This window comes from Triturus cristatus, chromosome 6, assembly GCF_964204655.1.
Source record: "Triturus cristatus chromosome 6, aTriCri1.1, whole genome shotgun sequence".
In the NCBI taxonomy this organism is placed as follows: domain Eukaryota; kingdom Metazoa; phylum Chordata; class Amphibia; order Caudata; family Salamandridae; genus Triturus; species Triturus cristatus.
This window is the reverse complement of record NC_140589.1, coordinates 1254850167-1254862846: the sequence shown is the minus strand read 5'-3', so window position 1 is coordinate 1254862846 and position 12680 is coordinate 1254850167. Positions and strand designations below refer to the sequence as shown.

The following is a 12680-nucleotide window of genomic DNA, read 5'->3' as shown; positions in this document are numbered from 1 at the left end:
ACACTTCCTGTCTCCTTATCTCATCCTTGATTGTTCTTTTTTCATCCCTACTTTATCTTGTCATTGTTACCCTATCTTTCTATTGCTCCTTCTTTCTCCTATTTCAGAATAGATATTTTCACTTATTTGAGACCGTACAATACAAGGTAATTTTAAAAAGTACATTGTTTTGAAGGTATTTTGCATTCTATTTTACAGCCTTGGCAGAACGCTGGGAAGGAACAACCCATTTTTCCACTGCCAGAACCACAGGACCTCTTTCATGTCTCACAGATGAAGTTTGAAGATTTCCAAAAGGATCTCCGAAAATCAAGGAAAGATCTGAAAGGTACAAACAATGCAGGTTTTGTTGTGCATGCATATGTTGATGTATATTAAATTCTATCACATTTGCACTGTGATTCTTAAAGTCATTTTGAAATTGCATTTTGGCAGGTTTTCTGCAATGTCATTTCACTTTGAATAAGTAGTGATATTAGATGGGTTTTTTAAATTTCCCAATCCTTCAACCTATAGGAAGAGTTGTAGCTCTAAAGCACTGATTTCTCTTGAGTAGTTTGAAAACCTGCAACTGTCATGTGATAACCATTGTTCACTTAATTCAAGGTAGGAAAATGATTTTTGAGGAAAAAGGCAGAGGCATTTAGTTTTGTATAAATAGAAATTAAAAAAAATACACTATTTTTCATTGATGGAACTTCTTAGATGTTGTCCTAAATGCTCATTATTCTTCACTTATTAATTGATAAGTATCTAAACTATTTTGCCTGCAGGTCCCACTAGATAACTAATAACATGAGTGACGACACATACCCAAGGTGCATGATAAAGGACTTATCTCTCATAAAACCTTCTCCTTTGATGATGTGGCATGAGGAACAATGGGAACCAATTAAACAACTAATCCAATTCACAAAGCCATTTGCATTAGTTTAACTTACTTTAAAAAATAGCTTGATTTATGGACGCAAATTTGCATTCTGTATTCACAAAATGTTTATTTGCTCTTAGAAATCTTTTTAAAAGCATGTACTGTTACCTTATTATTGTGTAATTTTACATGGAATTAAATATACCTTCTTTGGTGGGAGGGCTGTATGACGAAATATTGGAGGCAAAAATATCCCCCAAAAATATCGAGGACACAAATATCATCTCTACTTTGTAGGTGAAGGACAGAATATTAACTACAAAAATATAGAAGACCTAAGTATCATCGCAAAATAGGTAAGTATTTCAAAATATTAATGTTATTCACTATTTATATTTACTATTGAACAATTACATGTTTAAAAAAATCATAATATCCAAAAAAGTAATAACTTACAAAATATATACTTTAAATGAAATTAAAAAAGAATAAATGTAATATATGAATTTATAATATGAGCTTTAATAAAAAAATAAAAATATTTCTAATAATTAACAATAAATAATAACACTAATAAGCAAATATAACAAAACTACATGTGCAATAATATTATAAAGATGTAAAAAATAATATTCCCTTGAAAATACATCATTAAAAACTTTTTAAAATTATATCACAAAAAATAAATCATTAAAAAAGTCAAAACAAAACAGTCACCTAAAAAATTACACTGTTAGGGGTTAGATATTCTTATTGCACTTAAAAGTAGGCAGGGGTGAGAAAACGGATGGACTTTTCCCACTCAAACCTAAGCAACAGCAGGGAAAGTGTTGTACTTTGGAGAGTCAGTTTTACCATTCTCACTCCAACATACACAACATCAGGGAAAGTGTTGGACTTTGAAGGGATTAGATTTACTATTCACACTTTAACATAAGCACCAGTACGGAAAGTGTTGGGTTTTGGAGGTGTCAGATTTACCATTCCCAATTCAACCTGAGCAAGACTAGGGAAAGTGTTGGATTTTGAAGGGCTTAGATTTACTATTCCCCCTCCCATTAAACAACAGTTGGGAAAGTGCCAGACTTTGGAGTGATTAGATTTACTATTACCACTCCAACTTGACCAAAAGTAGGGACATTGTTGGAGGAGTCAGATTTTGTATTCCCACTCCAATGTAAACAATTGTAGGGAAATTGCTGAACTTTGGAAGGGTCAGATTACTATTCCCACTCCAAACTAAGCAACAGTAAGGAAATTGTTGAAGATTGAAAAAACTAAATGTACTATTTCCCCCACATTAAAACAATATATATACTTAAACATTTGACAATAAAATATATTTCAACAAATATTTCTGAAAATATAATTTTATAACATAAAAAATTATAAAAGACTACAAAATGACACAAATGCATCAACAATTAAGAATATACAAAAAATATAAATATTTACCAATCAACAACATTAAAATTAGATATTTATAACTCTTTTTAATACACTCCCCTAAAATTCCAACACCCACAATAACAAATAACAATATTATTTAAAAATAATTAACAATAGACAGTAATTTAATGAATAATACTACAAATATAAAAACGCTATTACAATTCCGTGATTAAAATCTATTAAACCCTACTATGTAGGAACGTCTTCTGAGACCGAGAGGTAGGGCAGTTGGGACTGATGGCGTTAAACAGCACAAAGGTGAGAAATGTGTGCTCAAAGAGGCTGTCAGTGCAGGTGCCCCTGCACAAACTCTTCTGGTACTTCCTCCCCTATTTTAGATATTTCTGAGGATGCCGTTCAAAGGCCATCAGATGCTCCTGATATAGGGGGTTTTATAATGACAGACTGGCAGAGAGAAATAGCTGGGGTTGCCGATGTTTCATACATCCTCAGTGATGGTACAGACGTCATGTCAGCGACAGTCCATGACATTGTGGAATGATTTGATTTGATTTTTAAATTTATAAAGCGCAACGATTGCCCGAGGGCGTCTTGGCGCTAAACGTGGCTGGACGTATATAAAAAACAGAGACGCCTTAACTAGCAGGACTCCTCGGTCAGTTTGAGAAAAGCCATCTTTTTAAAGATCTTCTGAAGGAAATGAGAGAGGTGCTGTTTTTAATTGCTAGTGGCAGAAGATTCCAGGTTTTCTCAGTTCCTATCAGAAAACTTCTGCCTCCCCATCGTGCCTGTCTGTACCTAGGTATTTGAAGCAGTTTTAGCTGTGAGGATCTGAGATTTCTAGGAGGCACATAACATTTCAGATGTGATTTCAGATATAGGGGACCTGTGCCCTCGAGTGCTTTAAATGCAATACATTGCGATTTAAATACTATTCTTTTTCTCACTGGTATCCAGTGTAGCGCTCCTAGTCGATGTGACACTGATTCATATTTTGGAATGTCAAATATCAATCTGGCTGCAGCGTTCTGTAAGCATTGTAGTTTTTGTAGATATTGGATCTGAATCCCCACATAGAGGGCGTTGCAATAGTCCAACCTGGACAGCACTAAGGTGGTTACTAAAGGTTTTAGAGCTTCGGCGGGGATAAAGGAGCGAATCTTCTTGATCATTTTCAAGATACCCCAAAAAGTGGCAGAGAGATTATTGATTTGGCCGTCAAAAGTCAGTCTATTATCAAAGATCACGCCTTGATTTTTTGCCTTGACGACAGGTGTTAGACAATCTCCCCGGTTAGCCGGCCACCATTTCGGCGACCAAACTGGAGGGTTATAGCCTAACAGCAGGACTTAAGTTTTCTCCCCATTCAGCTTTAGGCAATTGGTCTGCATCCAGATGTTAACATGAGACATACAATTGTTAAAGCGATCAGCAGTCTCGTCCTCGTTCTTAGTTATGGACACGACCACCTAGGTGTCGTCTGCATAGGAGATCACGGAAAAGCCATACTGCCTGATCATTGAGGCCAGAGGAGCCATATAAATGTTAAACAGCGTGGGGCTCAGGGACGAGCCCTGAGGCACCCCGCATGGTAGATTGAAAACTTTGGAGCTGGAGCCGCCCAGTTCTACTGAGAAAGATCTATCAACAAGATATGAGGTTAATAGAGCAGTAGTGGATTCCTGCATGCCCAGCTCCGCCAATCTGTCAATTAGTATTGTGTGATTGACAGTGTTGAAGGCCGCCGATAGGTCTAACAAAATCAAGGTGGCCTTCACTCCTTCATCTAACGATCTTCTAAGTTCCTCAGTTGCTGTAATCAGAGCGGTCTCAGTTCAGTGGTCCTCTCTGAAGCCATATTGGGAGTAATCTAAAAGATTATTCGAGGAGATATAGGAGGTAAGCTGGGTGTTAAGCAATTTCTCCAGTACCTTCGATGGAAATGGTATTCTGGAGATTGGCCAATCGTTACTAGGGTCCTCCGGATCCAGATGGGGTTTCTTCAGCAAAGGTAGTACTGAAGCTACCTTCCAGGCCTCAGGGAACTGTCCTGATAGTATTATTTCAGAGAACAGTAAGCCCAATTGTTCACTAAGTATTTTAGGAAATAAGTTGAAGATTTTTGGGGGGCAGGGGTCTGTTGGGGCCCCGGATTTGGTTGCCTTTACTGTTTCAATGATCTGTTCCCACGACGCGGTGGAGAAGGAGAAGCTAGTTTGTGGCGTGCAAGGATCAGTCACTGACTTTGGAGATTTGGTAGAGGGAGGATTGCTGTCCAAAAAGGTTTTATATACTGTCTCTACCTTGTTAACGAAAGCCCGACCCAGAGTATTACAAAAATCCGGGCTGCTGTCTATTTTGGATTTCTCCAGAAGCTTGGCTAGTTTTTTAACAGTAGAGAAAAGTTCCCTACTGGAATTCTTAGCCTCCAAGATTTTTGCTGTATAATATTTGCTTTTTTTCCTCAATAATTAGCCTCTTATGTAATGCCAGCGATTGAGCATATTTTATTTTTGACGCCTGGTCATAGATTGACATCCACTGTCTTTCGGTTCTTCTGCATAATTGTTTTTGATTTCTTAATTTTTCAGAGAACCAAGGTTCGGAAGGCTTTTTCCTTCTAGAAATTATTGTTTTTATGGGTGCTGCAGCGTCTACCGCCTTATTGACCCATGATGTCAAATTATAAATTGCTTCATTCGTATCTGCTGCCAACATAGGCTTGGTTTCATGTAGTGACGTATGGAGGGAGTTAATGTCAATATTGGCCCAGTCTTGATGCGAGGATGCAACAGGTGTAATAGTTGTTGCTATTTGTTGAGAGCGTGCCTTAATTATGAAAATAATGGCTTTATGGTCAGACCAAGGGACTGGTAACACCTCAAATATTTTAAGCATGGTATTGAAGGTAAAGATGCCATCAAGAGTATGCCCTGCAACATGAGTCGCTTCTCTGACTAGTTGTTACATTGAGAGACCTGTCATAACATCAGTGAGTTCGATACTTTTGTGAACAGCTAAGTTTTCTAAATGGTAGTTGAAGTCTCCTAAGATTGTGTAATCTGTGTAGTTTATGCTGGCTTCCAGAAAAAGGCTTTTTATGTCCAGCAAGGGGGTCTGAGCCTCAGGTGGGCGGTAGATTAGTAGTCCGTTTAGAGAGTAATTGTTATTAAGCAGTATCTGGAATGATAGTAGTTCGCAATCCTGGGAGGTACCAGACGAGGATCCTGTTACTGATAGATCTTCTTTGGCAATAATGGTTAGCCCCCCTCCCCGCTTACATGTTCTATCAGCTCTGGTGATGGTAAATCCAGTGGGAAGTTCCAGTGTCAGATCAGGATCAGAAGTTGCGTCCGCTCAAGTTTCTGTTACAAAGACTAAGTCGAGCCTATGGCTCTCTATAATCTCAGCCATTTCGGTGTTATGTTTGATTAGTGAGCGCCTGTTAATCAGCATGGCTTTAATATCTTTGGGAGCATGCGGATGCACAGGTTTTATCAATAATGACCTCAGCTTACTTTTCGTAAAGCTAAATTGTAGCAAGCATTGCTCACATTTTTTGGCCTCCTTCAAAGGATCCAGTCTGGAGCAGCATGATGTGGCCGGCCCTGAATTCCATTTTATTAGCTCATCTCGGGAGTATGTGATTTTATTTGAAGGTTCAGTGTGTCGAGATCCAGGGTTTCTGGCCCTAGGCCCGGGCCAGGCATGGACAGGCACAGACGGGCCTGCCTTTGGCGCGCCTTTGGCGCACCAGCGGCGCCCCGCCGCACGCGTCCTCTGCACGCATCCGCTGTGCCATCAGGTCTTGTCGCGTTCTTCGCGCCAAGACCTGCCCGCTGACCAATCCCGATCCTTAAAGCACCAGTGACAGGCCTAATGACGCCTTCCGCACAACGGCACTTGCCGGGTCGGACCGGGGCGATGGTAAACTGTGCAAATGTGCAACCTAAAATCAGCAGTATTTCAACAGTAACAACAATAATCAAGTATATTTAAAAGTACACAATAAGAGGAGCTAGCAGCGCCGCCATCTTACATTGGCCTTGCCGCGTCTGCTGCGCGTGTGCCGAGCCTTCTGGTCTTGTAGCGTTCTTTCGCGCCAAGACCTGCCCGCTGACCCGCCACACAATCCCGATCCTTAAAGCACCAGTGACAGGCCTAATGACGCCCTCCGCACAACGGCACTTGCCGGGTCGGACCGGGGCGATGGTGAACTGTGCAAATATGCAATCTAAAATCAGCAGTATTTCAACAGTAACAACAATAATCAAGTATATTTAAAAGAACACAATAAGAGCAGCTAGCAGCACCGCCGTCTTACATTGGTCTTGCCGCGTCTTGAATGGGTAAATGTAGATTCCCCAGGTGTTCCTGCACCTAGCTATATCCAGGCTTCACTTGCAACTGCCATGATTGTGTCTCCCCCGCCATTCCGGTGGGTCACCTGTTACTCCAATTTTTGGTTCAAGTCAAGATGCGCAGGAATGGTCTGCGGAACCTGCAACAGAGCCTGCACTGAAGGTGTCACCAAGTACACTAACTACAGAAACCCCCATTGTCTGTCCCCCCTTAAGTGACAAAAAGAAAGCAAAACATTTTAAAGCAAGAGCCCAACAACTGAGCTATGCGAAGGGATGGGCAATATATGGGCTTGGGTAACGATAATGTCAGTAATAAGAATGACTATGTTACTGTGGAAAGGTCGCAGTTGGAAGACAAAATGGGGGTTGGAATTGAATAGTTAGAATTTTCTACAATGGAGACTTTCATTCCTGTCAGGTCAATGGTACCCAAGCCCACGTAATGAATTGTCCTTTGGGAGATAGTGGGATGGGTGGTGTTGTTGTTTTACCAACAGACAAGGGGAGAGGAAATCTGGTAGAATCAAAGAAGCATGGTATTGATGAATTCCAGAGAGTATGCCAGTGTGTATCCCAGAACAGGAGCGGTGCCCCTCCGAGGGACAAGCATGCAAAGTACAGAAATCCTGTTAGTTACTCAGTCCACAGGGCACCTGTAGGTACCCAAATCAGTGTTCCTGTTGATAAAGAGATTGTCACGTAGTACATCAAGCCTACTACTGATAGTTTCAGACTGGGATTGGGAGACTGGAACTGTCAGGTATATCAAACTTGATGGAGGGGTTTCAAATTCAGGCAGGAGGGCCCCTAAGGGCTAGACTACCAAGATCATCATTTTATTCAATATCCACCAAGGAAGGTGGGTTTGTTGCAGTTTGGACTGAACCATCTTTCGAATCACAAACTAATTGGATACCCTGTATCAAGCATGTAGAGTCAGTGTTGGTCTAAGGAAGGAGGGTCTTAGTGACAGGCATGAGACTAATTCCCAGGGGAATGTTTCTGAATTTGCCCAAGACTTGCCAATGCTGTACCTTTTATCCCTTATTCAAATAACTTTCAGACGTTAGCATTGAATAACACTCAAAACATTAAACAGATCCAACTTCTTGACAGTATATGTAAAATGTTAAAGGATGGGGCTAAGGATGCTACACTGGGAGCCGGGAAAAAGGGCTCATCCTCAAGTCAGGTGTTGTTTCTGGCCCCCAAGATGTTATGCCATCTACCACACATGTTGTAGGGGGTGGCCCTTTTATTTCAAAGTGCACCTATCTAGTTCTGAGAGGAGGGAGTGTTTTGGGGAAGAGAATTGTCCTGTCCAAGTTTAGTATCAACCTGTCGTGCAGAATGGGGAATGAAAGGAGGACCACAGGAAGGAGGGGAAGTGTGAAACATGTGGGTCGGCAGAAGGTGTGCGGAGTGGGACCTCTTAGTCAACCTCCTGAGATATCAATTACAGTTGTGAATCCTGCGAGGGGCAAACAACAAGTTTCCGGGGAGAGGCCTGGTAAGAAAGGTATAGGAAGGCTGAGAAAATTTCCAAGGAAAGAAAATACTCAGCAGCAGACTGCTGAATGTTTGACTGCAATGAAGGAAATAATTGGGGGCAAAAGTAGCATAGGTAGACCCCCACCCTCAATCTCACATCTCGTAGCGGTAGTTCCGGCAAAAGAGAAGCCAAGGTTTTTTTAAAAAAAATTCTACCTGTCCAAGTAAGAGATAATCCAAGGCCTAGGATGCCAATGCAGTTATTTTTTAAAACCCCAATCGCTAGATACTAATACTGCACCTTGTCCGTAGCGCTGGGACACCCCCGTTGGGGGTAGCTGCGTGCTTTAAAAGCTTTAAAATGAATACATAAATAAATCTAGACTGTTAAGTGCATTTGCAAATATTAAATGATTAAAAAGTATAACCTCAAAGTATCTGGTATTGGGTGGCTTCAAGACCGTAGCAGGGGAAGACATAACATGGTTACTGTTTGCCTCTGAGGAGATGAAGGGTTTAGTTGAAGCTTTGGCACCAGCTTTGCTGACATTTGCTTATGTGAAGGTATTGAAGTGGGAGACTGCTAGTCAGCCGGGGGATGGTGGCTGCCCCTGGAAAACCCAATTTTTATGAGAACATAGTGGCTTAAAACACAGTCAGGATACCGCTACTAATTCTTGGATAAGGGGCAGAGAACAGGTGCCGGAATGAGCTGGTGGGAACGGGATGGGTCCCAAAAAAGAATAGTTACCATTATGTTTCAAAAAGATTGAGCCCAGACTAGGGGCAATCAAGATCTACTTCACCTTCCTTATTTTGATGTGACCAGGCACCCTCGTAATTTCAGGAGGAACAATGGCCACAGTTGTCAGAGGTACAGTTCTTGGAGAGTGGAGAGACCCTGCCCCAAAGGCATGAAGGGTCGCTATATTTCAGCTTGGGGTGAACGAGGAGCTCAGGAGATTGCTTGGTAGGAGCATCTATTGACAGGATGTGTCTTGGTATGAAACATTCATGGATTTAAATATTTGATGGCAATGGGAAATTACAGAGAGGTCCTGACTAATTACCCAGTATTGTTCCTCCAGGAAACTTGGCTGTTGAAGTGCCCAGTTGCTATAGCACAAAATGTCAAGGCCTCAATTATAGGAAGAACAGTTGGTGGATTACTAATATTGGTATCTGTCCATTATGGGAGGAAAGTAACAAAGTGGCAAACTGATTGTGTTTGGGTCCTTGCCTGCTTAATCGATGTGTTCCCTGATGATGTGGAGTTACAGGAAATGATTTGTCTAAATATAAATGTTCCACCAGTCTGCCCTTTACCTGAGTGTGAACTGCTTAATCTGGTTAATGATGTGCAAACATTGTTATGGATCATCCTGTTGTTCTTTTTGTTGTAAGGAGGGATTTTAATGATAAATCAGCAATTAAAGAGTTTGATGATTCATTAAAGGAGCTGCGGTTGACATTAAACATTCTCAACGGTATTCTTCCAACAAGTACATGTGAAGAAGATGTCACGGTCCTGCCATGCTTAGTTCAACAGAACTTGATCAATGTTAACGGTCAATGCAACAATGACATACCAGCCGCCAGAACCTTTAAACATGGCAACAGCTGTAAGCCTATTGACTATGTGACTGTCCCAATCTATCAGTTCCACCTCGTAAAACACTTTAGAGTTCTTGATTTAGGGCCCAGTGATCACTATGGCCTTTACTTGGAGTTTAAAGATCCTTTTGTGGCTTGTGTAAACAAGACCCTTCCCCTTGGGGTAGTTTACCATTGAAGAATTTGAATTTTGATCAGAGAAGATTCAATTCAGGCTCTCTCGTCAATTAAATTTGGCCATCTAGATTTGGCAGTAAGAGATGAATGGGTAGGATGGTACGGCAGACTGGTGAAGCAATTATTAGCCAACTTAAAGCTGGCAAAGTGTGTCCTAAGCAATCCAGCAGTACTAGAGGAAAACGGGAATGGCTGGTTTGATGACGACTGCAGGAGGGGAGTTGAGCTGTGAACAAGAGTCATCAACACTCTAATTTAAATCCAAATAATGCTATCTTAAGGGAATCCTTGGAGGCTTCAAAAATTGCATATCACAACTTATGTGCCCATAAAAAGAGGTCGTTTTAGAAATTAAATTGGGAGCTAATGTTATCTACCATTGTAGAGAAGAATAGTAAGCACTTTTGACGGCTGGTGAATTTGATTACCCTTACCTCACCATCTTCCTTCCCTTGAGGCACATATAAGTGAGGACTATTAGTACACCTTTATTTATTCATTCTATAGCGGTGGAAACTCTAAAAATCAGTCGGTGTCCCTGGCTAGCTCTCAAGTTGATAGAGAGGCTATTGCTAACTCCCACACTACAGTGGTACTGTCTGAAATAATCTGCAATATGAAAGACGTTAGGGCTGGTGGTCCAGGTAGTCTTTCATCTGTTATCTTTAGGAAGGATCCTAGGAAGTGGGGCCTAATATTGAGTAGGATGGTTAAATGCGTAAAATCTACAGGAATCCTTCCAGATTCATGGAAGGGGCCATAACAAAGCCTATTCATAAAAAAGGCAAAATGTACCAGCCTGCTAACTATCAATGATTTCTTTTGCTGAGTATCACTTCTAAGCTATTTGCTCAAACCCAATTAAAGCACTTAGCTGCCTGGACTTTTGATACCGGACTGATCCCTGTGGAGCAGGGAGGTTGCAGGCCAAAACACTAAACAGTGGACAACTGTTTCATGTTGTGCGGTGTCGCAAGGCGGTCCATGGAGCTGGTAGGTTGCCTATGCTGCTGCTTCATTAGCTTCCAGGTGGCATATGACAGGGTGGATAGAGGCACACTTTGGTGAAAGTTTCAACAGTAGAATATATCTGAGGCCCTGTTAGATCTCATGGTGAAACTACATAGTGATAACTGGGTAGAGATTGAGCTTGATGGGACGGGTAGCCTGTCGAGGAAAATCCTGGTAGAGAATGGCTTACGCCAGCGGTGTGTTTTAGCTCCTCTGCTGCTTAGTTTGTTTATAGCAGACCTCCCCCAGACATTAAGTGCTACCCATAGTTTTTCTCTTAAGATTGTAGGTAGACACATCTGTTCCCTTATGTATGAGGATGACTTGGTGGTGATGAATCTTACCGCTATTGGGCTGCAGCGCAAATTAAGCATACTAAGCTCTTATTGCCTCGAAAATAAATTAATGATAAACATTAAAAAGACAAAACCTTTTTCTTCACAAAAAGAAAAAGAAGATTCCGCTGGTTTGTAGGCAATGCATGGTTGGAGCATGTGTGAGAATATAAGTATTTTGGGATGATTTTCTCAAATGATTTAAGATGGGACAAACATCTGGCCAATCGGAAGATTGTCAAGAGGCTTAGATTGACAACTGAAGTGAATGGCTTGAAACAGTTGGACTGCAACACTGCAACCATACATTTGAGCCACTAAGTAAAGTCTTACAGGGTAAATTAAAGCCCCAGGCCCTATATGGAGCGGACGCACTGGTGATGGATAAACCTTGCATATCGGCAGGGTTAGAATGTAGCATTTAGAAAATACTTCTTGATTTACCAACAAATGCAATGGTTCAAGCTATAAGGAGGGAGTTGAGAACTGTAGCCTGAAGTACTCTGTCAGACCCAAGAGCCCTGCAATTTTATTTTTTGATTAAAATGGAGTCTGTTGTGATACATTATCAGTGTTAGTTCTCCTTGAGGTAATGTCAATCGTCCCTGGTAAGAGGAATCCAGTGACAGTAATGTAGGCGCACCTAGGAGTTCCAGATATGCACCTTGAAGGGGACAAAGCAAAACAAATCAGTCAAATAAAGAGCTCTCTTAGACGCTGTGCTGAGGATAATAGCTTCAGTGAGGACATTCAGTATTTGAGAAACAAGAGATCTGTTGTGCCTGTCCTAATTTCTCAGGAGGGCCTGGACCTTTTCCTGTATCATACAGAATCACAGAAAGGATTCTGCGAAATGAGATCATGCAGCTGAGGGTAGGAATTGACCCAGGATGGAGGATTCTAAAGCTGAAATAGAAAATAGGTGAAATCCATGGTCAGTGTCTATGTAAGCGGGGTATAAAAATACTCTGTGAGCCACCTACTGGTGGATTGTGTACTCTTCTTAGTGGAAAGGAAGAAGATAATGTGATGTGTCCTATTTAAAAACAAATGTGGGATGTGGTGAAGAGAAATGTGTCTAAACTTGGTATGTGTTTTGAGATACAAGGATGTAGCCATTTGCCAACAGCCAATATTTGTTATTCCATATGGGGTTGCAGGAATGTTTCTTGAACTATTAGGTAGATGTAGATCAAATTAGGAGGATGTGCTGGTTAAAAGAGTGGCCCTGAAATTAGATAATTGGGTCTGTTAGTAAGGTCAGATTGATTAAACCTTGATAATTGTGATAAATATGGCCTTGAACAATACACTTTGCTTCTTATAATTGAGATTTGATGTTTATGCTCCAGCAGGGCTAATTGTTATATGATGCTCTGCCAAAAGAGATTTTTAATATGGATT

At 41.1% G+C, this 12680-nt stretch overlaps 1 protein-coding gene across 1 annotated transcript in view; it reads left to right on the top strand.

Annotated features, from left to right (window-relative positions):
• FMN2 (formin 2) overlaps positions 1-12680 on the top strand; it is a 656752-nt gene that overhangs the window by 536970 nt on the left and 107102 nt on the right. The window contains exon 13 of the mRNA XM_085612201.1: positions 199-328. Within this exon, the coding sequence (XP_085468327.1) occupies positions 199-328 (130 nt within the window). The remainder of the gene's footprint in view (positions 1-198; positions 329-12680) is intronic.